Genomic DNA, 24,251 nt, shown 5'->3' with positions numbered 1-24,251 from the left:
AGGGGCGGAGGAACACACTCGGAGGACAGCGCTATCCGCTCCTTCCGCTTGCGTGAGCTCTCAGACGGCCCTGATTGGCTGTAGAGCCGTCATTAATGCGGGAGCTCGGAGTACCTCTCACCGAACCAGCGATCTCCAGATAATAGGGCGAGCACTTTACTACTGGGGCACTTGGAGGCCCATTTTGGTGGTGGTTTTAATTAAGATTACTGTAGATAGTATTTCTTAGAAGTCGTAAAGATGACTGAGGCAGTTCTTCCTCTTCTGGCCACAGTTTGCACTCAAGTCTCCATCAATAAACACTTAATACGAGCAGCACAACATACTTCATCTTACAGCTACCAAAAAAATCTCTAACACACATGCTCAGAACTTTCTGCTTATACAGATGCACCTTTTTACCTTATAGCAACAGTTACAGAATGGACTCATCACACCGTTTATCACCGACCAAATGAGGATGGGCTCCCACTGGAGTCTGGTTCCTCTCAAGATCATCAAAATAACAATAATGATGATGATGATGGTGATGGTAGTGGTGTGAATGATGCTGCTGCTGCTGATGATGATGATGGTGTGGTTGATGATGATGATGATGATGATGTGGATGATGATGATGATGGTGTTGTGGATGGTGGTGATGTTGATGATGATGATGATGATGGTGTGGATGATGATGATGATGATTATAGTGGTGTGGATGATGATGATGATGATGTGGATAATGATGATAATGATGATAGTGGTGTGGATGATGATGATGATAGTGGTGTGAATGATGATGATGATAGTGGTGTGGATGCTGATGCTGATGATGGTGGTGTGGATGCTGATGCTAATGATGGTTGTGTGGATGATGATGATGCTGATGGTGTGGATGATGATGATGATGTGTGGATGATAATGATGATGATTATGGTGGTGTGGATGTTGATGATGATGATGATGATGATAGTGGTGTGGATGATGATGCTGATGGTGGTGGTGTGGATGATGATGCTGATGGTGGTGGTGTGGATGATGATGATGATGATGATGATGGTGTGGATAATGATGATGATGGTGTGAAAGATGATGGTGATGATTATGGTGGTGTGGATGATGATGATGATGATGATAGTGGTGTGAATGATGATGATTATGATGATGATGGTGTGGATAATGATGATGATGGTGTGGATGATGATGATTATGGTGGTGTGGATGATGATGATGATGATGATGATGATGATGATGATAGTGGTGTGGATGATGATGATGTTGGTGGTGGTGTGGATGATGATGATGATGATGGTGGTGTGGATGATGATGGTGGTGGTGTGGATAATGATGATGATGGTGGTGTGGATAATGATGATGGTGGTGGTGTGGATGATGATGTTGATAATGATAGTGGTGTGGATGATGATGATGATGGTGGTGGTGGTGTGGATGATGATGATGATGATGATGATGATGATGATAATGATGGTGGTGGTGTGGATAATGATGATGATCATGATGATGGTGGTGTGGATGATGATGATGCTTATAATGATTATACTGCTGTGGATGATGATGATGATGATGATGATGATGATGATAGTGCTGTGGATGAGAATGATGATGGTGTTGATGATGATGATTGTAGTGGTGTGGATGATGATGACAATGATGATGATAGTGGTGTGGATGATGCTGCTGCTGCTGCTGTTGATGATGGTGGTGGTGTGGATGATGATGATGATGGTGGATAATGATGATGATGATGATGGTGTTGTGGATGATGGTGGTGATGATGATGATGATTGTAGTGGTGTGGATGATGATGACAATGATGATGATAGTGGTGTGGATGATGCTGCTGCTGCTGTTGATGATGGTGGTGGTGTGGATGATGATGATGGTGGATAATGATGATGATGATGATGGTGTTGTGGATGATGATGATGGTGGTGTGGATGATGATGATGATAATGATGATAATGATAGTGGTGTGGATGACGATTATGATGCTGCTGCTGATGGTGGTGTAGATGATGATGATGATGATGTGGATTGGTTGATGATGATGATCATGATGATGATCATGATGGTGGTGGTGTGGATTATGGGGTTGATGATGATGATGGTGGTGGACGTGTGGTTAAAGCTGGATTTGGAGCTTGGGGGGGGGGGTGAAGTTGAGAGCAGATGTAAAATGTGTGTTAATAAAAGTGCTGTGGTGCGAGAAGCGCCGTGTCTCTGTGTTCCTGGCCGCTGGATTTTCAGAGCAGAAATAATGAGGAGGTTTAATGTAGAATCTTATGACTGCTTCAGGAGGAGATAATATAACGAGAACATTACAGCAGAACACAGCAGCGCTTTATCCCCTGAGAGCTTTATTTATTTCTCTTTTATTTCTTTCTCTCTCTCTTTCTGTCTCTCTCTGTCTCTGTCTGTCTTTCTCTCTGTGTCTCTGACATTGTCGTTCACTTTATTCTCAAAGGACTCGTATTCGTAATCGTATTCACATTTATTATTATTATTATTATTATCATTATTATTATTATTATTATCATTATTATTATTGTTGTTAAGGCATATGTATATATTTCTGTCACTTTTATTACAGATAATTTAAAACGTTTATATAAACGGATACAATAATTACATAAACACAAATAAATATGTTAGAAAATAAACAATAATAATAATATTTACAGTACAGGTAGTAAATGTAATAATATTAATAAAATAGCTAGCGATATAGCAACTTACCCTCACATTCCACCCAACCACCCGACTCCTGCTCTGTAGCTAATTACAGGTAACATGCTAACAGGCGGTTGTGATGACATCACATGAAGTGTGATCACGGTCACATCCCACTCCTTCAACTGCCAGAAAAGCCAGATATTGTTCTTACTAATGAAATGATCATAAAAAACACTGCACTTCTTCTTATGTACTGAACTTACTACGTATAAATATTAATAAATATAAATATATATATATAAGTGTTAATAACACAGTGATGTCAGGCTGCTTATATTTAAATTATATTAAAATACAATTAAATATTCATGATGAGATTAAAATCTGCCTCGTTCTCTCTATATATTTCATAATGTCTATTCCTGGTGTATCCTGCAGTGTTGCCTAGCAACGGCTCTTCCAAAGTTCACCCCGAGTCATACACACACACACACACACACACACACACACACGCACACACACTGTGCTAACATTATACACACAAATCAATGAAAGACAAAGTATATAAAGTCTGTATAATGAATAATGACTGAGCACAGCTTGCTGTCTCTCTCACTACGTCTGTCTGTCTGTCTGTCTGTCTGTCTGTCTGTCCATCTTTCTTCCTTTCTTAACCTCCATTACGAAAGGCAGTTTCAATTAATATGCATGAATATGCAAATTACAGACCCGCCCCCACGGCCCCCGCCATCATTAATAACTCTAATAATCACATTACACTCCGTCAGGTCCAGGTGGGATTTTAGAGCCAAAGAGTTGATTTAAAACCTCACCATCTCACTGACTGTGGAGCATAAATGGAGCATAGTGTTACCATGACAACCATCCATTGATTATTGCTAACTATCAATTAGTAGCCAAGTTATTAGTTAGCACCGCTGTTCTGTGTTGTTTTTTATTCTACTACAGGATAATATGTAAAAGGTAAAGCTATACCGAGTTAGTTTATTGTCTAGATGAACAAGTTAGTTAGCTTGTTTTTTTATTTATTTATTAATTTGTTTATTTGTTTATTCAGCCTCAGCTTGTGTCTTTTAGGAGGAGAACCGAGCAACACGTTACAGAGCCGCTTCAATCACATTACTGTCTATTAAAATGTCATCATGGTTTCATCATGTTCTCCTCCTCTTATTATTACATTACAAATGATCTTCTTTTATCATCAGAGCAACATTATTACTGCTGTAAAGTGTGTGTGTGTGTGTGTGTGTGTGTGTGTGTGTGTGTGTTTCAGATCACCAGAAGTTGGACAGAGAAGCTCGGATCTGTCGACTCCTCAAACACCCAAACATCGGTGAGTCACAGACACTTTACCTGGGTGATTAAGACTAAGACTAAAATTTAAAAATAGCTGACAAAATCAACACTAGTATGGTGTAGTGTGTAGTGTGTAGTGAGTAGGGTGTAGGGTTTAAATGTATAGTGTAGTGAGTAGGGTTTAGGTGTAGGGAAAAGTGATTAGGGTGTAGGGTGTAGTGAGTAGGGTGTAGGTGTAGGGAATAGTGATTAGTGATTAGGGTGTATGTGTATAGTGTAGTGTGTAGGGTGTAAGGTGTTGGGTATCTTGAGTAGGGTGTAGGGTATATGTGTAGTGTGTAGAGTATAGTGTGTAGGGTGTAGGGTGTAAGTGTATAGTGTAGTAAGTAGGGTGTGTGTGTAGAAAGAAGTGATTAGGGTGTCTGGTGTATGGTGCCAACTGTAGGTGTAGGGAAAAGTGATTAGGATGTAGGATGTAGGGTGTAGGGTGTAGTGAGTAGGGTGCAGGGCCGGTTCAGTCAGTATCCCGAGGTGGAGACGGTGAGAGACGGTGAGAGTCCCGAGTCTCCCGTCAGCTCCGCGTGTTGATCCACGTCTCGTCCTGATTCCCTTCATCGTGTCGGTGTGGAATATATCTGTTTCTCTGGCACATTCAGTTTTCCTCTCTGGCACAGTGTGTGTGTGTGTGTGTGTGTGTGTGTGTGTGTGTGTGTGAGAGAGAGAGAGGGAAGGAGCCAGAATGCTCCTACGCACTTCACCAGAAATCAGTGTCTTTGTTCATTCTCTCCTCAGAGCAGAACAAATAAACAAATAAACAAATAAACAAATAAACACTGCTTCCTGGATTGTATACAGATAAACAAGTTTTTTTAACAGATGCATGCACTGTGTGAACTTAGACACGCCCCCGTTTTGATAAACCCCGCCCCTGAGTGTGTAATGGAGACACACCCCTGTTTTAGATGAACCCCGGTGAGGTCAGAGGTCGGGGTGGTGGCGCTGCAGGGCGACGGCTCTGATCCGGTCCAGTAGATTAAATCACTGGTGTAACTGGTGCATGTTTTATTTCCTGTTGTGTATTAAAGCAGGAAATCACATCTGATCATCATGTCACATTTACAGACACAGTGAGGCAGAAAGAGCTGCAGGATTTTTCTCTTGGTTTATGTAATCGTTGCTATGAGAGTGTGTGTGTGTGTGTGTGTGTGTGTGTTGTCAGGTGAAGTTCTGCAGCTCCTCTTCTGCAGCTATTCAGCTCCCACACACACTGCCACGAGCACACACACCACACCTACACACAGGGCACCTGGGGGGTGGGAACCAGTGTGTGTGTGTGTGTGTGTGTGTGTGTGTGTTTCTGTTCAGAAACAGGAAACTGACCAAGCTGACATTGTTATGCTTGCATTATCATTTTTTTTATTTTTTTTTATTTCAGTATGTATTTTATTGTATAAACTGTATATTATATTTAATATTGCAGCTTTATTACTGATATTAATGTCTTATAATAAATTATATTTACTTTAGGAAATAGAGAGATAAATGTACATTCTGATGGACAAACCGAGCCAATATGCAAATTCCGGACATTGGATAAGTGGGCATGGAGGTGTGGGGGCGTGGCTAATTTGCATATTCATAGTGTCTGGAGCTCCTGTTGAGGGCGAGGGCGTCAGAGCTCGAGAACATGTAGATGTGTGGGTGAAGAAGGCGGATATTCTTCAATTTATAATGTGCTATAAGGTTTAATAGTGTGTAATAGTGTGTTAATATAAGATATACCTTTATTCATCTTTAAATAACATTTCTTCAAATAATTGAAGTGAAGTTATAATGTGTCATAGTGTTTTATAGTGTGTCGTGTGTTATAATGTGATATAACGAGTGATAGTGCATGTTAATATAACACACTCTTACTCTTTATAGTGTTATAATGTGTTGTAGTGCATTCATTTGTTCCAATGTGTTAATGTGTGCTATAACGTGTTACAATGTCTTACAATATGTTACAGTGTGTTACAGTGTGTTACAGTGTGTTATTTACATTTACATTTAGGCATTTGGCAGACGCTCTTATCCAGAGCGACTTACATTTTTATCTCATTACACATCTGAGCAGTTGAGGGTTAAGGGCCGCGCTCAAGGGCCCAACAGGGACAACTTGGTGGTTGTGGGGTTTGAACCTGGATCTTCCGAACCATAGTCCAATGCCTTAGTGTGTTACAATGTGTTACAGTGTGTTACAGTGTGTTACAATGTGTTATAGTGTGTTATAGTGTGTTACAATGTGTTACAGTGTGTTACAGTGTGTTACAATGTGTTATAGTGTGTTATAGTGTGTTACAATGTGTTACAGTGTGTTACAATGTGTTACAGTGTGTTACAATGTGTTATAGTGTGTTATAGTGTGTTACAATGTGTTACAGTGTGTTACAATGTGTTACAGTGTGTTACAATGTGTTATAGTGTGTTATAGTGTGTTACAATGTGTTACAGTGTGTTACAATGTGTTACAGTGTGTTACAATGTGTTACAATGTGTTACAATGTGTTACAGTGTGTTATAGTGTGTTATAGTGTGTTACAATGTGTTACAATGTGTTACAATGTGTTATAGTGTGTTACAGTGTGTTACAATGTGTTACAATGTGTTACAATATGTTACAGTGTGTTACAGTGTGTTACAGTGTGTTATTTACATTTACATTTAGGCATTTGGCAGACCCTCTTATCCAGAGCGACTTACATTTTTATCTTATTACACATCTGAGCAGTTGAGGGTTAAGGGCCGCGCTCAAGGGCCCAACAGTGGCAACTTGGTGGTTGTGGGGTTTGAACCTGGATCTTCCGAACCATAGTCCAATGCCTTAGTGTGTTACAATGTGTTACAGTGTGTTACAGTGTGTTACAATGTGTTATAGTGTGTTATAGTGTGTTACAATGTGTTACAGTGTGTTACAGTGTGTTATAGTGTGTTATAGTGTGTTACAATGTGTTACAGTGTGTTACAGTGTGTTACAATGTGTTACAATGTGTTAAATGCTTTTGTGATCTTCAGTGCGGCTTCACGACAGCATCTCAGAAGAAGCGCATCATTACCTCATCTTCGACCTGTGAGTCAGAACAGAACAGAAAGTCTTTCATTTCAATGGGCTTTACATTAGTGATAATGATAATGTTGTGGTTGTTGATTAATGTCACGTGTGTGTGTGTGTGTGTGTGTGTGTGTGTGTGTGTGTGCAGTGTGACGGGTGGAGAGCTGTTCGAGGACATCGTGGCCAGAGAATATTACAGTGAGGCAGACGCCAGGTAAAACTTTTACATCTCTTACAAATGTATATAGAGCACACACACACACACACACACACACACACACACACACACACACACACACACACACACACAGAGCGGGAGTGGGTGAGAGTTTGAAATGTGTCATCAAACCCATAATTTCTGCACTTATCAGTTCAATTAGTCTTAATGGCGTGTGCTTTGTGTCTCTCCGCCTGCAGTCACTGTATTCAGCAGATCCTGGAGGCGGTGCTTCACTGTCACCAGATGGGCGTCGTTCACCGAGATCTAAAGGTACAGTTACAGAAATACAGGCCATAGGGGGGAACATTCACACTATTATCATCACAAGCTGAATGACGGAACAGAACACTGTACAGCTCCGTTACACACACACACACACACACACACACACACACACACACACACACACACACGCACACACACACACACACACACTCAGGTGTCTCTCAGAATCATCAAATCATCACCTGATCACCTCCATCCAGACTCGTCAGGTCTATTAATGATCTCCTGATCACCGCGTCTGTTCGAGCTCAGACTCAGATCAGACTTTAATCTGATCTACTGTATTTTGCGTTTTATATGTTTTATTATTTGAGCTGATTGTGTAAGTTAAATAACTGGTTTAGATGTTTTTTTTCTCGTATGTTTGAAGTAAAGATGATTATTGAGCTGATTTTATAATCTTTTATATTTTAGCTCTTTAACTTGTTAATGATTAAAGCTGCTCTTGATGATCTAAGTTTAGTCGTCACGGTGATGTAGTGCTTAGAACTGTGGCTTCACACTTTCAGGGTCAAGGGTTCGATTCCTGCCTCAGGTCTGTATGTGTGTGTGTGTGTGTGTGTGTGTGTGCATGTTCTACCCGTGCTCTGTGGGTCTCTTTCGCGTTCTCTAGTTTCCTCCCTCAGTCCAAAGACATGCTAATTAGGCTAATTGGTGTGTGAGTGTGTCCAGGATGTACCCACCCTGTACCCCGCCCTGTACCCCGCCCTGTACCCCGCCTCGTACCCCGCACCCCCTCGATAGGCTCCAGCGTTACAGAGAAAGAGTGAGCGAGGGTTTTAAGTTGATTATGTTTATTATCTTATGAACACGTGTTTTTATTCTAAAAGACACCTCTAGGTCATCGTGTGGGTTTAAAACAGAGATGATGTTTAAAGTGTAACGGTTTCAGCTGATCATCCGAAAATATGGTTCTTATCTGGCTTGAGGATTTTCCCTAAAGTAGAGATAATAAAATCTAATCTAATAGGAGGTTTAACACTGAGCCGCGATGCACACGTTATTTATAACTAAGAACTGAACCCGAGTGAAGAAGGCAGGATCTGACAGCACGACATCCATCATCAGACAGGAAAAGGAATTGCAGCTTTAAAGGTGAACGATTATTAATGTTCCTTTCCTGAGAGATTTCTCTGTGCAGCTACGGGCCCGCTAACGCCGAGAGATATTCAGTCTGTGAACTAGTGATTAAAGAATAACGTTGACTTTAACACCACTTCCATATGTCCTGTTTTAGAGCTAATCGGTGCTGAGCTCGTTAGCCAATTATAACCCAGTGCAATAAACAGATCTGACACTTTGTGTCTTTGGTGGACATGTGGAGTGTGGACAAGTGTCTGGTGAAGTGGACGGTGATAAACACACCTGAAGTCGAATCCAGACTGATGGAGAGCCATGAGGCGAGCGAGGTGCTGCAGAGCTCTCGAGTGTGTTCAGGAGGACGCTGGAATAACTGACGTTTTAGGCAGGTCTAGTCATGTTTAATGTAAAATAAATGAAATATAAGACCAAGTACTTATTCCTAGAGATATCTGACTGTTTTATGTGTGTGTGTGTGTGTGTGTGTGTGTGTGTGTTTGCTGGGTTTCCCCTGGGTACTCCGGACTCCTCCCACTGTCCAGCGTGTACCCCGCCTCGTCTCATGGGTCTGCTCTCAACAATGCTTCATCTTATACAGGGATCTTCACCCAGACACATGGTGACCACCCAGTGAAGTGTTTTACTCCCAGTCTGGTCACCTGACCTGACTCCGCCCAGCTCTCTAACATGTGCTTCCATAAGACAGCTGCATTTTCTCAACCTGCTGTGTCACATGGTGGCGTGAGCTCTCATGTCCACCACATAGGCTCACACACGCTCTGATTGGTCAATGTTCCTGTGATTGACAGGCAGACTGGCACTATGCCCCTCCCACCCAGAACACATGTCCTATTTTTCTAACTTCCCCTGAAACAAGTGACTAGTTGGTGATAAAAGCCCCTGTTGGTTGGAGAGAGGGGTCATGTGAAGAGACCGTGACCTGATCGTCTCTAAGCTTATCGTCCAGTCGTGTTGGTCGTCTGTCTGGACGGCCGGCGTGTGATGAGCTCCATGGGGACGTCATTACAAACCGCCCTTTAAGGGTGTTTTTACATTATTATTGCTATTTCAGGAACAATGTCAATAGTGATGCTGCCCTACGGTATCAGCTCTCATCACACACACACACACACACACACACACACACACACACACACACACACTTGAGTTTAGAGAGTGTTTGCTAGCTACATGCTTCCACAGCTGAAAAATTCCACCACAACAATAATATTTGGACGAGATTGCGATGATAACTGCTGGCTGATAATCAGATTAAATCATGCAGATGACTCTGAGCCTCCCTCTCAATGTGTGTGTGTGTGTGTGTGTGTGTGTGTGTGTGTGTGTGTTTAGTCTAGCAGATGGGGAAGTGATAATGGCTTCTGAACGTCACTGTGTTTCAGACTGAACTTTTTATTCATGTATTGTAATCTCCTGTGTGTGAGAGCTCCTGACCTCAGTCGTTTCCATCAGAGCATTAACACAAACCTACGCCGCTCGCGCTCCTTCACACCGTCCCATTTAATGGAGGTGATGTGAACGCTGCCGCTAACGGGGGAAATGTAGCGTAATTAGCTGAGCGGTGTGTGTGTGTGGGCTGGAAATATGTTCCATTACTCCTCCACATGCGCCACGAAGCAGTGCTGTGACACACACACACACACACACACACACACACACACACAACAGACCATCCCCTGCTCACATCAAACACATCAGACAAGTTAAAGTCAGTTGAATTCTATTTCTCCAACACGATCCACCTGAAGTCCAGTAAAGTCGCTCCTGATTGGCCGAGACGCCGAGACAGAACATCATAAGAATTAAACAAATACAAAATCTATATTTCTTTTCTTCAGGATGTAAAGTGTGTTGCATAAGTATTCACACCCCTTTCTTTTTCACAGAACAGATTGTTACAAAACACTTTAGCACATTGTGTTCTGTAACAATCTGAAATAAGAATGGATTTATTCATCATTTAATGCCATCTGGTCCACACAAACAACAATCTGCAATGTTTTTAACCTTCGTTTTAATTCTTGTAGGAGAATCTCCACTTCCCAGAACACACCTTCGCTTACAGACACAGACTACACACTCACTACACACTCCTCACCGCACACACTCCACCGTCACCTTTACACTCGAGTTTCACCTGTTTTAATACCCCCTCCTCCGGACCCTTACACGCCCCCCCCCACCCCCCATCACCCCCCACCCCACCCCGCACTCTCTGTCCTAAACAAACAGACTCTGGACTCTGACTTGTCTCCGTCTCCTCTGACTGATGCTCGCTAATCTCCGAGATTTATTTATTAAGTGCGGACTGAAGATATATTTTGTGTAAATGTTATTTTATTCTCTAATGTGACAATTAAACCGATAAAATATTTTTTTTTATTCCAAACCATAATAGTGCAAAATGTAGAAAAATATAAAGAAGAGTGAATACTTCTCCAGTCGAGACATCTCTCTCTCTCTTTCTCTTCGCTCATTATATTAAAAACAATACAGAAATTCCAGCAGTTTGATGGTGTGGAGTGTTTTATGTGAACATCAGCGACATTAAATAAATCCATTACAGTTGCAGGTTCGAGTGCTACGGAAAGAACCGGGGGTGAATACTTATGCAAATCACAGAAAATGATGTTATATAATAAGAGGATGTGAGCATATCGACTTGTCGCTGATGTTATTCGTGTTCACTGTGTATCGTGTCCCTGATGAACCCGGAGGTGATGTTGCGTAACGCAGACGCGCCCGAGTCCGAGTCCGTCTCCGAGTTCATGTTCCTTAAAGAAGAGACGGAACAAAGTGCAGATGTCTGAGGACTTCATTCAGATGAGAGTGTGCGCTGAGCGTGTCTGAATGAGCCGTATTATCACACATGCTGCCGTTTGAGGCTTTAATAAACGCTCAGTGGAACAGACGTGGGTGTAAAAGTGAAGCAGGATGAAAATGAGCAGTGTGTGTGTGTACGTGTGTGTGTGCGTATATGTGGTTATGTGTGTGTGGGAGCAGCGTGGGAGGCTACCTCACCACCATCTGAATCAGATTTTAGTTTGTCTTCTCTGGATTTAAGTCTCTCCTGCTCAGGATCACAAACGCTGGAAGAGTGAAATCATCACTACTGCAAACATCTGTAACAGAAATGTCTCAGAGACAGCGTGCAGTAGTGTGGAGTCCTAAACCTCAGCTGGAGTTTCAGCAGCAAAAAATAAAACCAGAAGATTTGGGGTGAAAAGGGGTTTAAGAGGGTAAAATCAATAAATTGCTAATAATAAAGAGAAGATTTAAAACCAAAAGACTCGTCAAAAACAAAGGATCTGAACTGTTTTAATGTGTGAGTGTAACGGCTGAGAATCCTCACTCCGTGTTTATTAAAATCCAAACCTATTCAAATCTATTATTCTTCAACTCAAATCTATTTTTATTGCACTTTTAACAATGTTCATTGTCACAGAGCAGCTTTACAGCGTTAACGTTTGTTTAAAATGAAATAGGAAAAAAATTGGAAAAAGAATAAACAATTCCATAACTTTGGGGCTTTGTAAGAAAATATATTGCTGGCTGCTGATGGTTTCATTATACGAGGTACCAACAAATAGTCTGCACCTTCTGATGGAAGTACGCCAGTGTGGACACTAGCAGTTCACTCAGATACTGCGGCGCGAGACCATTTAATGCTTTATATGTCAATAGAGGGAGCCAATGCAGTGTGGATAAGAAAGGTGTGATGTGCTCGTATCTCAAATTCAAATTTAATTTGTCATGTACACAGTCATACACAGTACCATATGCAGTGAAATGCTTATACGAACGCCAGTGACCTTAAAAAAATAAAAACTTATACGTAAGGAATAAATATAAATAAAAAGTTTAACATAAAAAAAATAAGTTTAACTAGTAAAATAAACTGTACAAATAAGGGCATAATAAAAATATCACAAAATATAGAAATATAGAAGAAAAAAAAGTATATATATAAAAATTAAAAGTGACAGTGGTTGTGCAAATATGCATGAAAAGTGACTTATTAAAGTGACTTGTGCAATGGTCCAGATGTATAAATATGTAGTGCAAGTGTGTATGAATGTGTCCATGATTGTCCAGAGTGCAGGTCAGGGAGCTCGGTGCGGATAATGCGCTCAGCTGATCTCACCACCCTCTGTAGAGCTCGTCTGTCCTGCATGGTGCTGTTTCCAAACAAGGTTGTGATGTTTCCCGTCAGGATGCTCTCTATGGTGCAGGAGTAGAAATTCCTGAGCACCTTAGAGGGCAGTCTAAAGTCTCTCAAGCGCCTGAAGTGGTAGAGACGCTGTCGGGCCTTTTTTACCACGGTGTTAATGTGACAGGACCATGTCAGGTCCTGCATGATGTGAACACCGAGGTATCTGAAGCTGTCCACTCTCTCCACTGGGCTCCTGTTGATGATGGGGGTCTGGTAGTTCCTCACCTGCTTTGTACTAAAGTCCACTATCAGCTCCTTTGTCTGGCTGATGTTCAGGAGGAGATTGTTCCTCTGGCACCAGTTCTCCAGATTTCCAACCTCCTCCAGGTAGGCCGTCTCATCGTTGTTGGTGATCAGGCCCACAACGACAGTGTCGTCAGCAAACTTGATGATGGAGGCTGAGACGTGTCCGCCCACCCTTACTGCCTGTGGTCTGCCAGTCAGAAAATTGGAGATCCACTGACACATAGATGAGCTGAGTCCCAGTGCTCCAGCTTGGTGGTGAGTGTGGAGGGAATTATGGTATTAAATGCAGAGCTGTAGTCGATGAAGAGCATTTTAACATAATTCCCACTTCTAGTGTCCAGGTGAGTAAGTGATGTGTGGAGGAGATGTGAGATTGCATCGTCTGTGGAACGGTTTGGGCGGTATGCAAACTGTAGTGGGTCCAGTGAGTCCGGTAGTGAAGAAATGATGAAGTCTTTGACCAGGCGCTCAAAGCACTTCATCACTACTGAGGTGAGGGCTACAGGGCCGACTGAGATAAAGAGAGGATGAATATCTCTGGGAACACAGGTGCTGGCTGGTCTGGGCAGGCTCTGAGGATACGAGAATCTTCTGGTTCTAGTGAGGACTCTCGCTGCTGCATTCTGGACTAGCTGAAGCTTATTTATGCATCTAGCTGAACAACCAGACAGTAAGGCATTACAATAGTCCAACCTAGAGGTGATAAAAGCATGAACTAGTTTTTCTGCGTCGTTTAGCGACAATAAATTTCTTATCCTGGCAATATTTCTGAGGTGAAAGAATGCTATCCTGGTAATATTATCTACATGAGCTTCAAATGAAAGGCTGGAATCTATAATCACACCGAGGTCTCTTACTGTTGCACTTGATGGAACAGAAAGGCCATCTAAAGTTACGGTGTGATCAGAAAAATTACTTCTAGCTTCATATTCATTAATATGCAAATTGGGAACGCCTCCATGCCCTTCTGTTATTATTAATGGCCTTCTTTTATTAACATGTTCTTACTTGGACAGACACATGGGTCACATTGGTGATGGAAGTGCAGGTTCAGCTTCAGAGTCTCGATTTACATCCTCTGTGTCTTAGTGATATATATAAAAAAAACAGTGTGTGTGTGATGAGGTCTTGAGGTTTTTTTTGTTCCACTTCAATTTATGTTCATGTTGCCTCATGCTTATTGTTCTGTTTTCGGAAGTGCACCTGCAGGATGTCTTAATGAACCCCACTACATGTCATCATCATCATCATCATCATCATCATCGCTATATCAGCTACACGTTTAATTAGTGAACACTAAAGAAAGTTTAAAATGCATTTATGTGTGTGTGTGTGTGTGTGTGTGTGTGTGTGTGTGTGTGTGTTTAGCCAGAGAACCTACTCCTGGCCTCCAAGTCCAAAGGAGCAGCGGTGAAGTTAGCAGATTTTGGACTGGCGATTGAAGTGGAAGGAGAACAGCAGGCATGGTTTGGTTAGTGATGATACATTACACACACTCACACACACACACACACACACACACACACACACACACACCCCACACACACACACCATTACAAACATCATTTGCATCTATTTTCTTCAACTCAGATCTTGTATTATAATTTATTATAATAGTTTGCTGGAAACAAAACAAAGAATAAAAAAACATTGATGTTTGAATTAATTCATTAGTTTCTGTCATTTCCTGTGGATGGGTGGAGGTGGGCGGGGCTTTGTTTAGTGGAGGTGACATTTTCCTATTGGACCAATCAGAATCAGCCTTGTGCTTCCAGCCGACACCCATTTTAAGTCACGGTGTTGAAGTGAGAGCAGCAGCGCTGGATACAAACTGCAGTATTTTACACACAGACGTCTTCAGAGCGTCTCGTTACAGTATATAATATTAACACGTTAGAAAATCATTACTTACAGACGGGGAATAACAACAGCCTGCAGGGTCCCATACTCTCTCTCTCTCTCTCTCTCTCTCTCTCTCTCCCTCTCTCTCTCCCTCTTCCTCTCTCCCTCTCCCTCTCTCTCTCTCTCTCTCCCTCTTCCTCTCTCCCTCTCTCTCTCTCTCTCCCTCTCTCTCTCTCTCTCCCTCTCTCCCTCCCTCTCTCTCTCTCTCCCTCCCTCTCTCTCCCTCTCTCTCTCCCTCTCTCTCTCTCCCTCCCTCTTCCTCTCTCTCTCTCTCTCTCTCTCTCTCTCTCTCTCTCTCTCTCTCTCTCTCTCTCTCTCTCTCCTCTCTCTCTCTCTCCCCCTCTCTCTCTCTCTCTCTCTCTCTCTCCCTCTCTCTCTCTCTCTCCCTCTCTCCCTCCCTCTCTCTCTCTCTCCCTCCCTCTCTCTCCCTCTCTCTCTCTCTCCCTCCCTCTCCCTCCCTCTCTCTCTCTCTCTCTCTCCCTCTCTCCCTCTCTCTCTCTCTCTCTCTCTCTCTCTCTGGTGCATGCTGGGAGGTGGTGTGAGAGTAGTGTGTGGAGTGTGGTGTGAGAGCGAATGAGCGTTTTCCAAACTTTTGGAAAACTTTTCTAATACTTTGAGCTTTTCTTTTTCTAAAGCACAATATTACTATAAACATCAATAAACAGCAGCGCGCGCGGCGTTATTAGTTTAACCCGCGGGTGTGTGGAGCTGTTGACTCTCGTGACGGGGTGCAGGGATGGCGGCTCACCCGAGCGGTGCGGTCCGTCCTCTCTCACTCCGTCACGGGGTGCGCTGTGAGGTGAGCGCCGTGGTGTCGGTGGAGCGGGTGTTACTGGCGGTAGGAGAGTGTATCGGCTGTGAGAACATCGTGTCGGCGTCGCGGATGAACAAGGCCGTGGTGGTGTTCGTTAAGGAGAGGGAACTCGTACATCAGCTGATTGAACACGGAATAAAGGTGAGTGGAGAACTTTATTCCGTTACTCCGCTGGGTGTAACAACAATGAAGGTCACCGTGTCGAACATTCCTCCTTTTATCCCCGATGAGGATATAGAGAGGGAACTGTCTCGATTCGGTAAGATTGTGAGCAGTATAAGAGTTGTGTCTCTGAACTGTAAAAACCCCGCGCTGAAGCATGTCGTGTCCTTCAGGCGTACAGTGCTCATGTTCCTGACTGAGTCCACTCTGGACATCTCATTCAGAGTCACACATGAGGGAAAGTCATACATGCTGTACGCCAGCACTGGGAGCATGAGGTGCTTCGAATGTGGGGACATTGGGCACAAAAAGTTCAGCTGCCCACATAGAGCACAGGGCAGGGAGGAGGCGGGGCCTAGTGGGGTCAGGGCAGTGGGGCAGGATGGAGCGGGGTCCAGTGTGGAGCAGACTGGTGGTGTAGTGGTGCAGGGTGGAGGTGATGTGGTGCAGGGTGGAGGTGTAGAGGTGCAGGATGAAGGTGCAGTGGTGCAGGATGGAGGTGTTGTGGTGCAGGATGGAGGTGTAATGGTGCAGGATGGAGGTGTTGTGGTGCAGGATGAAGGTGTAATGGTGCAGGATGAAGGTGTTGTGGTGCAGGATGGAGGTGTAATGGTGCAGGATGGAGGTGCAGTGGTGCAGGATGGAGGTGTAATGGTGCAAGATGGAGGTGTAGAGGTGCAGGATGGAGAGAGCTCCGGCAGGGAGCGTGCAGGTGGAATGGTGGTGTTGGGTGCAGTGAGCCCCAGTGTGCAGCAGTCAGCTGCTGCAGAGGGGCAGGATGGGAGCCAACCCACTACAAAGAATAATAAAACAACTGAAGATGAGCAGACAAGAGACTTACGAACAGACAGTGAACTGGTGATAGTTAAAAAAACAAAGCAAGGGAAGTTAAATGATGTGTCATACAGGGAAAAAAGGGCCAAGGAATGTGAAGAGGTGGAGAGGGCTGAGGAGCCCAGAGCAAAAAGAAGCACTCGGAACACTCAGAAGGAATCGATCCCATTGGGGGGAGTTAATAGCATGGGTGGGGCAAGTAATATGGAAGGACTAACATCACCCTTAGAGCAAGATGATGATTTTATAGATGATGATTATGAGGAGGACAGGTATTCTGATATATCAGACATTAGTGTGTCACAATTTGGGGGAGAACAACAACTCTACACACTTGAGGACATAAAAGAATATTTGAGAAAAACATATAAAAAACCAATAAGTATTGAAGACCATTTCACAGATGTTAAAAAATTTATAGCATCAGTGGCACACTTACAGCGTACCACAAGTCATGATCTCCTGAGTAAAAAAATGAGATGGCGTTTAAAAGATCACATACTGAAATGGCAGCGGGCTCATCCCAAGCACAAATGAACACACCACACTGGGTGCTCTCTGTTGTTCTGGTCAAATCTCATCACACGGGTGTTGTCTTTCTGTATACAGCTGTTCTCATATGCCTTTCTTTCCTCTTACCACTCTTCTTCATGGATAGGCTAAGAGTAGGTACCCTAAACATTAACGGGGGCAGGGATAGGAAAAGACAAGCCGTAGTCATACAATACATTAAACAGAAAAACATAGATGTTGCTTTCCTACAAGAAACACATAGTGACGTAGACAACATGACAGAGTGGCAGATGAGGTGGGAAGACCAACTGTTTTTTAGTCATGGGACAAATTTTAGTACCGGGGTAGCAATTTTGATTTCAAAAAGAATAAAAATAAACGTAACCAGAAGCATTGAGATAGAACAGGGTCGTGTAATAATGGTACAAGCCGAGATTGAAGGGCAAAACTTTTTACTTTTTAATGTCTATGCCTCTAATAAAGGAAGTGAGAGAATGAATACATTTTATAAAATAAAAGACGCAATTACACAACACGGTAACAACCACATTGTAGTCATGGGTGGAGATTGGAATTGTACAGAAGATTTTACAGTAGACAGGAACACAGAAGAACCGCACTCTCAATCTTCTGATGTACTAAAAAACATAATCAAAACATGTGGACTAGTAGACCCTTGGAGAGAAAAGAACCAGGGAACAAAACAATACACATGGATAAAAACCACTGAACAAAGAATAAGTGCTGCAAGACTGGACAGAATTTATGTTACAAAAACTTACAGAAATAAAATCCTAATGAGCTCTATTCATCCTAGTGGTTTTTCCGACCACCACATGGCTGCAATAGATCTTACACTGTCTGAAAACACAAAACCTCGTTTTTACTGGTGTTTTAACTCAAAACTACTTCAGGATCAAAATTTCTGTTTTAAATTTTTAATCTTTTGGGAAGAATGGAGAAGGAGGAAAGAGGATTTTACATCCTTAGGCACATGGTGGGAGGTGGGGAAAGTACAAATTAAAATATTTTGTAAACAATATACAGCTCATACAAATGCAATAAAAAAAGGTGCAGTTGAACAATTGGAGAGGGAGATAACAAACATAGAAAATGAGATACTTGCTAAAAATAAAGGGGAAAAAAGAAACTTTTTAGAACAAAAAAAGAAGGCACTAAGCTCCTTTTTACACGAACAAGCCAAGGGAGCCCTAATAAGATCACAAATCTCCAACATCAAAGACATTGATGCCCCAACCACCTACTTCTTTAAATTGGAACGGAAAACCCGACGCCAGAACCAAATGCTGTACTTAAAACGTCCGGATGGCAGCACAACTACATCCTGTGAAGAAATGAGAAGGATTGCAGTGGATTTTTATAAAGACCTGTACCACAAGGAGATCACCGACCCACAATGCAGTGAGGAATTAACAAAGGAATTACCAAAACTGACAGAAGAGCAAAAGGAAGCATTAGACACGGACATCGAACTTCAGGAACTGAGCACAGCAGTAAAACAACTCTCTACTGGTCGAGCACCGGGCATCGACGGTCTCCCAGCCGAATTTTATAAACATTTCTGGGAAACACTGGGAGCAGATTTACACGAGGTTTTTAACTGGTCTTTTAACAACGGGAAATTACCGACAAGCTGCACACGGGCGGCTCTATCTTTGCTTCCAAAAAAAGGAGACTTGGGTGTTTTAAAAAATTGGAGACCTGTAGCTCTTTTATGCACAGACTATAAAATTTTATCAAAGTGCTTGTCAAACAGACTAAAAGAATATATTAGTGAAATAATACACACAAGTCAGACATACTGCATACCTGGACGCACGATAATAGACAATGTTTTTACAGTACGTGACATGATAGAATTGTGTAAAATGAATTCTTTTGACTTGGGTTTTTTATCTTTGGATCAAGAAAAAGCCTTTGATAGAGTGGACCACACGTACTTATTTAACACACTAAAGGCATTTGGAATGGGAACAAGGTTCACAGCGTGGGTCAAGCTTTTATACACAGATGCATGCATCATATTGAAAGTTGGAGGAGGGCTTAGCTATCCTTTTAAGATACAACGGGGGATTAGACAAGGGTGCCCACTGTCAGGGCAGTTATATAGCTTGGCCATCGAACCGCTTTTACAACAACTAAGAAAAAACATGAACGGGTTATCAGAATATGGCATGACAAATAAAGTAGTGACATCGGCTTACGCAGACGATATAATGGTTTTTATCACCAAACAAGAAGACATGCATGTCCTCTCCAATAGCCTAAGAAAGTATCAGGCCGCATCCTCAGCACGTGTCAATTGGAGCAAATGCGAAAGTCTAATAGCAGGTCAGTGGAAAGAAAAACAGATTCCCAAACTCCCAGAGAACCTGCAATGGGGAAGAACAGGAATTAAATACCTGGGAATACATTTAGGGGACGAGAACTACATGCAGAAAAACTGGGAGGGCCTGGTGGAGAAGGTAAGTGCAAAGTTGTCTAAATGGACCTGGGTCCTGCCCCAGCTGTCCTACAGGGGGAGAGTACTGGTCGCCAACAATTTGGTCGCCTCGATGCTGTGGCATAAGTTCACAGCTCTTGACCCCCCGGAAACAACAGTCAGAGAGATTCAGAGAAGGATGGTCGACTTTTTCTGGAACGGACAGCACTGGACACGGGCACCAGTTCTCTACCTGCCGATACAGGAGGGAGGCCAGGGCTTAATCGACATACAAAGCCGAATAAAAACATTCCGTCTTCAGACCGCACAAAGACTGCTTTATGAGAATGAAACAACATGGACTCACACAGCAAGTCAGTTACTTCAAAAAATCGAGGATCTCAAATACGATAGACAGCTGTTCATCATGAACTTAAACGAGATTAATACATCCAAAACGTCAAAGTTTTATCAGACAGTTTTAAAAGCGTGGTCTTCACTCCTGAAAATCAGCAGAACGGGGGGCCAGCCGTGCCTTTCTGTAAATCAAGAACCACTTTTTAGCAACCCACTGATTCCAGCAAAAATCCTGACATCAAGGAACATACGTCGGCGTTTCCAAGAAGCTGGAATTATGAAACTTGGGGACTTGAGGGCTGGTAGAACATGGAAACCCACAGCTACACTAGTGGAAGAGACGAAAATCCAGTCTCATCGAATACTGCAGAGAATAATGGGAGAGGTGATTCTAGCGCTGCCTCGAGAGTTCAAGGAGACTTTAAAACGGGACTCCGGAGGGGACCAGCAACCTTTCCCCCCTCTCTCCATCTCTGCAGCAGCAGAACGACCGGAAACCAACGGAGAAATACTGTCCTTCAAGATACCACAACTGACGGACTTTGAAAACGCCACCAAGAGAGCCTTATACATTACCAGTGTGAAGGTGACCCATCAGAACTCTCTGGCCGGGGTAAAAGAGTCGAGGTGGTCGGATCCGCTGGCGCCGGGTTCTTCCCCACGGGGCAGCTGGAGGTCCCTGTACAAACCCCCTGCGGAGAAGCGTACAGCTGATCTGCAGTGGAGGATCGTGCACGGGGCCGTGGCCACAAACAGACACGTAGCACATATCGACCCTACCGTAGCTACAGCATGCCCATTCTGTGGGAGCGATGAAACTACAGAGCACCTCTTTTTAGGATGTGAGAGGTTAAGGTCAATGTTCAACACCCTAAGAGTATGGACAGCAAGTTTTGAGCAAGCCTTAACAAAAGAGTTGTACATTTTTGGCCCAAAATACTCAGCTAACAACAAGAAAAAGATCTGCATAATAAATTTTTTAATTGGCAAAGCAAAACTGGCCACATGGCTTACAAGAAAAAACAAAATTAAAAACGATGGCACCCTAAATGCAGAAAACATGCTTAAAATTCTCGTAAAAACCAGACTAAAAATTGAATTCGCATATGCAACAATGACACAGAAGCTGCAGGATTTCCATGAAGTTTGGGGACAGGGGGGAATTTTATGTAGTGTAGAAAATGACTTGCTTTTTTTAACCTTTTAATAGAAATTTATGCACTATACATGGAAATGTCATCTTATCTTACTTTATTTATTAACCTTTTATTGTATTTTGAGCGTGTCAATGCTGTTTTATGAACTCGTGATGATTTTACTCCACTACCGTTTCACATGGACTATAAGATATCTGTGCTCCTCTTGGAACATGACAAAATCAAACCAATACAGACCGATATCCTGTGATTATACTTTTATTGATGCTCTGTCTACTATACAGGTTTTATTTTTTTATTTATTATTATTATTATTTTTTTTTTTTCCTTACACTTACCTATTTCATGAATGTTAAACTGTCAAAAAAAAAAAAAAAAAAAAAGGGGGGGGGGGGCGACCTGGTATTACTAGGTGCAAGTATGTACATGTGTAAATGTGTGTGTTCCAGATCTTTGTCTTTATCTGAACACTTTTTAGTTTTTACCTAGTTTTTTTTAACCCCATATATATATCCAATGGGATGGATATGACATGATTGTTTAAAAATAAAAGACCCCTAAAAGTCAAAAAAAAAGTCTCTCTCTCTCTCTCTCTCTCCCTCTCTCTCTCTCTCTCTCTCTCACTCTCTCTCTCTCTCTCTCTCTCTCCCTCCCTCTTCCTCTCTCTCTCTCTCTCTCTCTCTCTCTCTCCCTCTCTCTCTATATCTGTTTCCCTTTCTCACCCTCTCTCTCTCCCTCTCTCACTCCTTCCCTCTTTCCCTCTCTCTCTCTACCTCTTTCTATCTCTCTCTCCCTCTTTCCCTCTCTCTCTCCTCTCTCTATCTCTTTCCCTCTCTCCCTCTCTCTCTCCCTCTCTTTCTCTCACCCTCTCTCTCCCTCTCTTCCTCTCTATCTGTTTCCCTCTCTCTCCCTCCCTCTCTTCCTCTCTCTTTCCCTCCCTCTCTCCCTCTCTCTCTCCCTCTCTTACTCCTTCCCTCTTTACCTCTCTCTCTCTACCTCTTTCTATCTCTCTCTCCTCTCTCTGTCTCTTTCCCTCTTTCCCTCTCTCTCCCTCTCTCTTCCTCCCTCTCTTCCTCTCTCACTCCTTCCCTCTTTCTGTCTACCTCTTTCTATCTCTCTCTCCCTCTTTCGCTCTCTCCCTTTCTCTCTCCCTCTCTCTTCCTCTCTCTCTCTCACTCTCTCCCTCTTTCTATCTCTCTCTCTCTGTTTCCCTTTCTCACCCTCTCCCTTCCTCTCTCTCTTCCTCTCTCTCTCCCTCTCCCTCTCCCTCTCTCTCTCTCCCTCTCTCCCTCCCTCTTTCTCTCTCATCCTCTCTCCCTTTCTCTCTTCCTCTCTTTCTCTCTCTCTCTCTCTCTCTCCCTCTCCCTCTCTCTCTCTCCCTCTCCCTCTCTCCCTCTTTCTCTCTCATCCTCTCTCCCTTTCTCTCTTCCTCTCTTTCTCTCTCTCTTTCTTGAACAAATGATAATCCACTTGCTCTTCCAGCACTAGTGCTGCAACGATGTTGCCATGGAAACAGACTGCTGTCAATCATGATGAGCTCTGACACGCCCACACAGGACCGATCAGCAAGAGTTTTTGTAGCTTTTAGTGAGAATTTATTTATAGTTATGGAGATAGATTTATTAAATCTACTTTTGGTTACTGTTCAGTGGGAGGTCGTAAATATAACACACACACACACACACACACACACACACAGTGTTTATACAGTGTGTGAAGGAGCGTGTGTATTACCCATCATGCGCTGGCTCACTGTCCAGGTTGGAGTGATGACATCACTTCCTGTTTGTGTTTGTGCAGGATTCGCGGGGACTCCTGGTTATCTCTCACCTGAAGTGTTACGGAAAGATCCGTATGGTAAAGCTGTGGACCTGTGGGCCTGTGGTGAGGAACACACACACACACACACACACACACACACACACACTGTGTTTCTTTCTGCTGTGAGGAATTTATCAATTCATTTAACCTGCAGGTGTAAAAGTTAACGAGGACTCTAATGAACCTCTAATGAACCTCTAATGAACCTCTAATGAATGTCTAATGAAGGCTGTTTCCGCGGCGCAGGTGTGATTCTCTACATCCTACTGGTTGGATATCCGCCGTTCTGGGATGAAGATCAGCATCGACTCTATCAGCAGATCAAAGCCGGAGCTTATGATGTCAGTGAGCTTCAGTACAATGAACAGCACCTTCTCCCATTCACACACACACACACACACACACACACACACACACACACACACACACACACACACACCTCTCTGTAAAGACCTGCTGCTTTCCTTCAGAAAGAGCGATAACACTCTCCCTCTCTCACCCTCTCTCTCCCTCTCACCCTCTCTCTCCCTCTCACCCTCTCTCCCTCTCTCTCACCCTCTCTCTCTCCCTCTCTCTCTCCCTCTCACCCTCTCTCCCTCTCTCTCACCCTCTCTCTCTCCCTCTCTCCCTCTCTCTCACCCTCTCTCTCTCCCTCTCTCTTCCTCTCTCACCCTTCCTCACCCTCTCTCTCACCCTCTCTCTCACCCTCTATCCCTCTCTCTCACCCTCTCTCACCCTCTCTCTCTCCCTCTCACCCTCTTTCACCCTCTCTCTCACCCTCTCTCACCCTCTCTCTCTCTTCCTCTCTCACCCTCCCTCTCCCTCTCTCTCCCTCTCTCTCTCCCTCTCTCTTCCTCTCTCACCCTCCCTCACCCTCTCTCTCACCCTCTCTCTCCCTCTCTCCCCCCCTCCCTCTCCCTCTCTCTCCCTCTCTCAACACTCGCTGTAGATTAATGAGCCGAGCTTTAGTTACAGTTTTGGACTGAAGTCTAAGATCTCCAGTCCTGATGTTTCTCTTATTGTTTTGTTGTAGTTTCCTTCTCCTGAGTGGGACACGGTCACTCCTGAAGCTAAAGATCTCATCAACAAAATGCTG

The 24,251-nt window shown here is 43.3% G+C and overlaps 1 protein-coding gene across 1 annotated transcript in view; it reads left to right on the top strand.

Moving 5' to 3' along the window:
- camk2a (calcium/calmodulin-dependent protein kinase II alpha) overlaps nucleotides 1-24,251 on the top strand; it is a 46,897-nt gene that overhangs the window by 13,051 nt on the left and 9,595 nt on the right. Inside the window, exons 3-10 of the mRNA XM_053478312.1 lie at nucleotides 3,971-4,030; nucleotides 7,051-7,105; nucleotides 7,236-7,301; nucleotides 7,505-7,577; nucleotides 14,521-14,623; nucleotides 23,135-23,218; nucleotides 23,402-23,496; nucleotides 24,189-24,251. The exon at nucleotides 24,189-24,251 is cut by the window's right edge and continues 60 nt beyond it. Of these exons, the coding sequence (XP_053334287.1) occupies nucleotides 3,971-4,030; nucleotides 7,051-7,105; nucleotides 7,236-7,301; nucleotides 7,505-7,577; nucleotides 14,521-14,623; nucleotides 23,135-23,218; nucleotides 23,402-23,496; nucleotides 24,189-24,251 (599 nt within the window). The remainder of the gene's footprint in view (nucleotides 1-3,970; nucleotides 4,031-7,050; nucleotides 7,106-7,235; nucleotides 7,302-7,504; nucleotides 7,578-14,520; nucleotides 14,624-23,134; nucleotides 23,219-23,401; nucleotides 23,497-24,188) is intronic.

This window comes from Clarias gariepinus, chromosome 19, assembly GCF_024256425.1.
Source record: "Clarias gariepinus isolate MV-2021 ecotype Netherlands chromosome 19, CGAR_prim_01v2, whole genome shotgun sequence".
Lineage (NCBI taxonomy): Eukaryota > Metazoa > Chordata > Actinopteri > Siluriformes > Clariidae > Clarias > Clarias gariepinus.
Note: the sequence above shows the minus strand (reverse complement) of the source record. Positions and strands in the feature narration are given on the sequence as shown.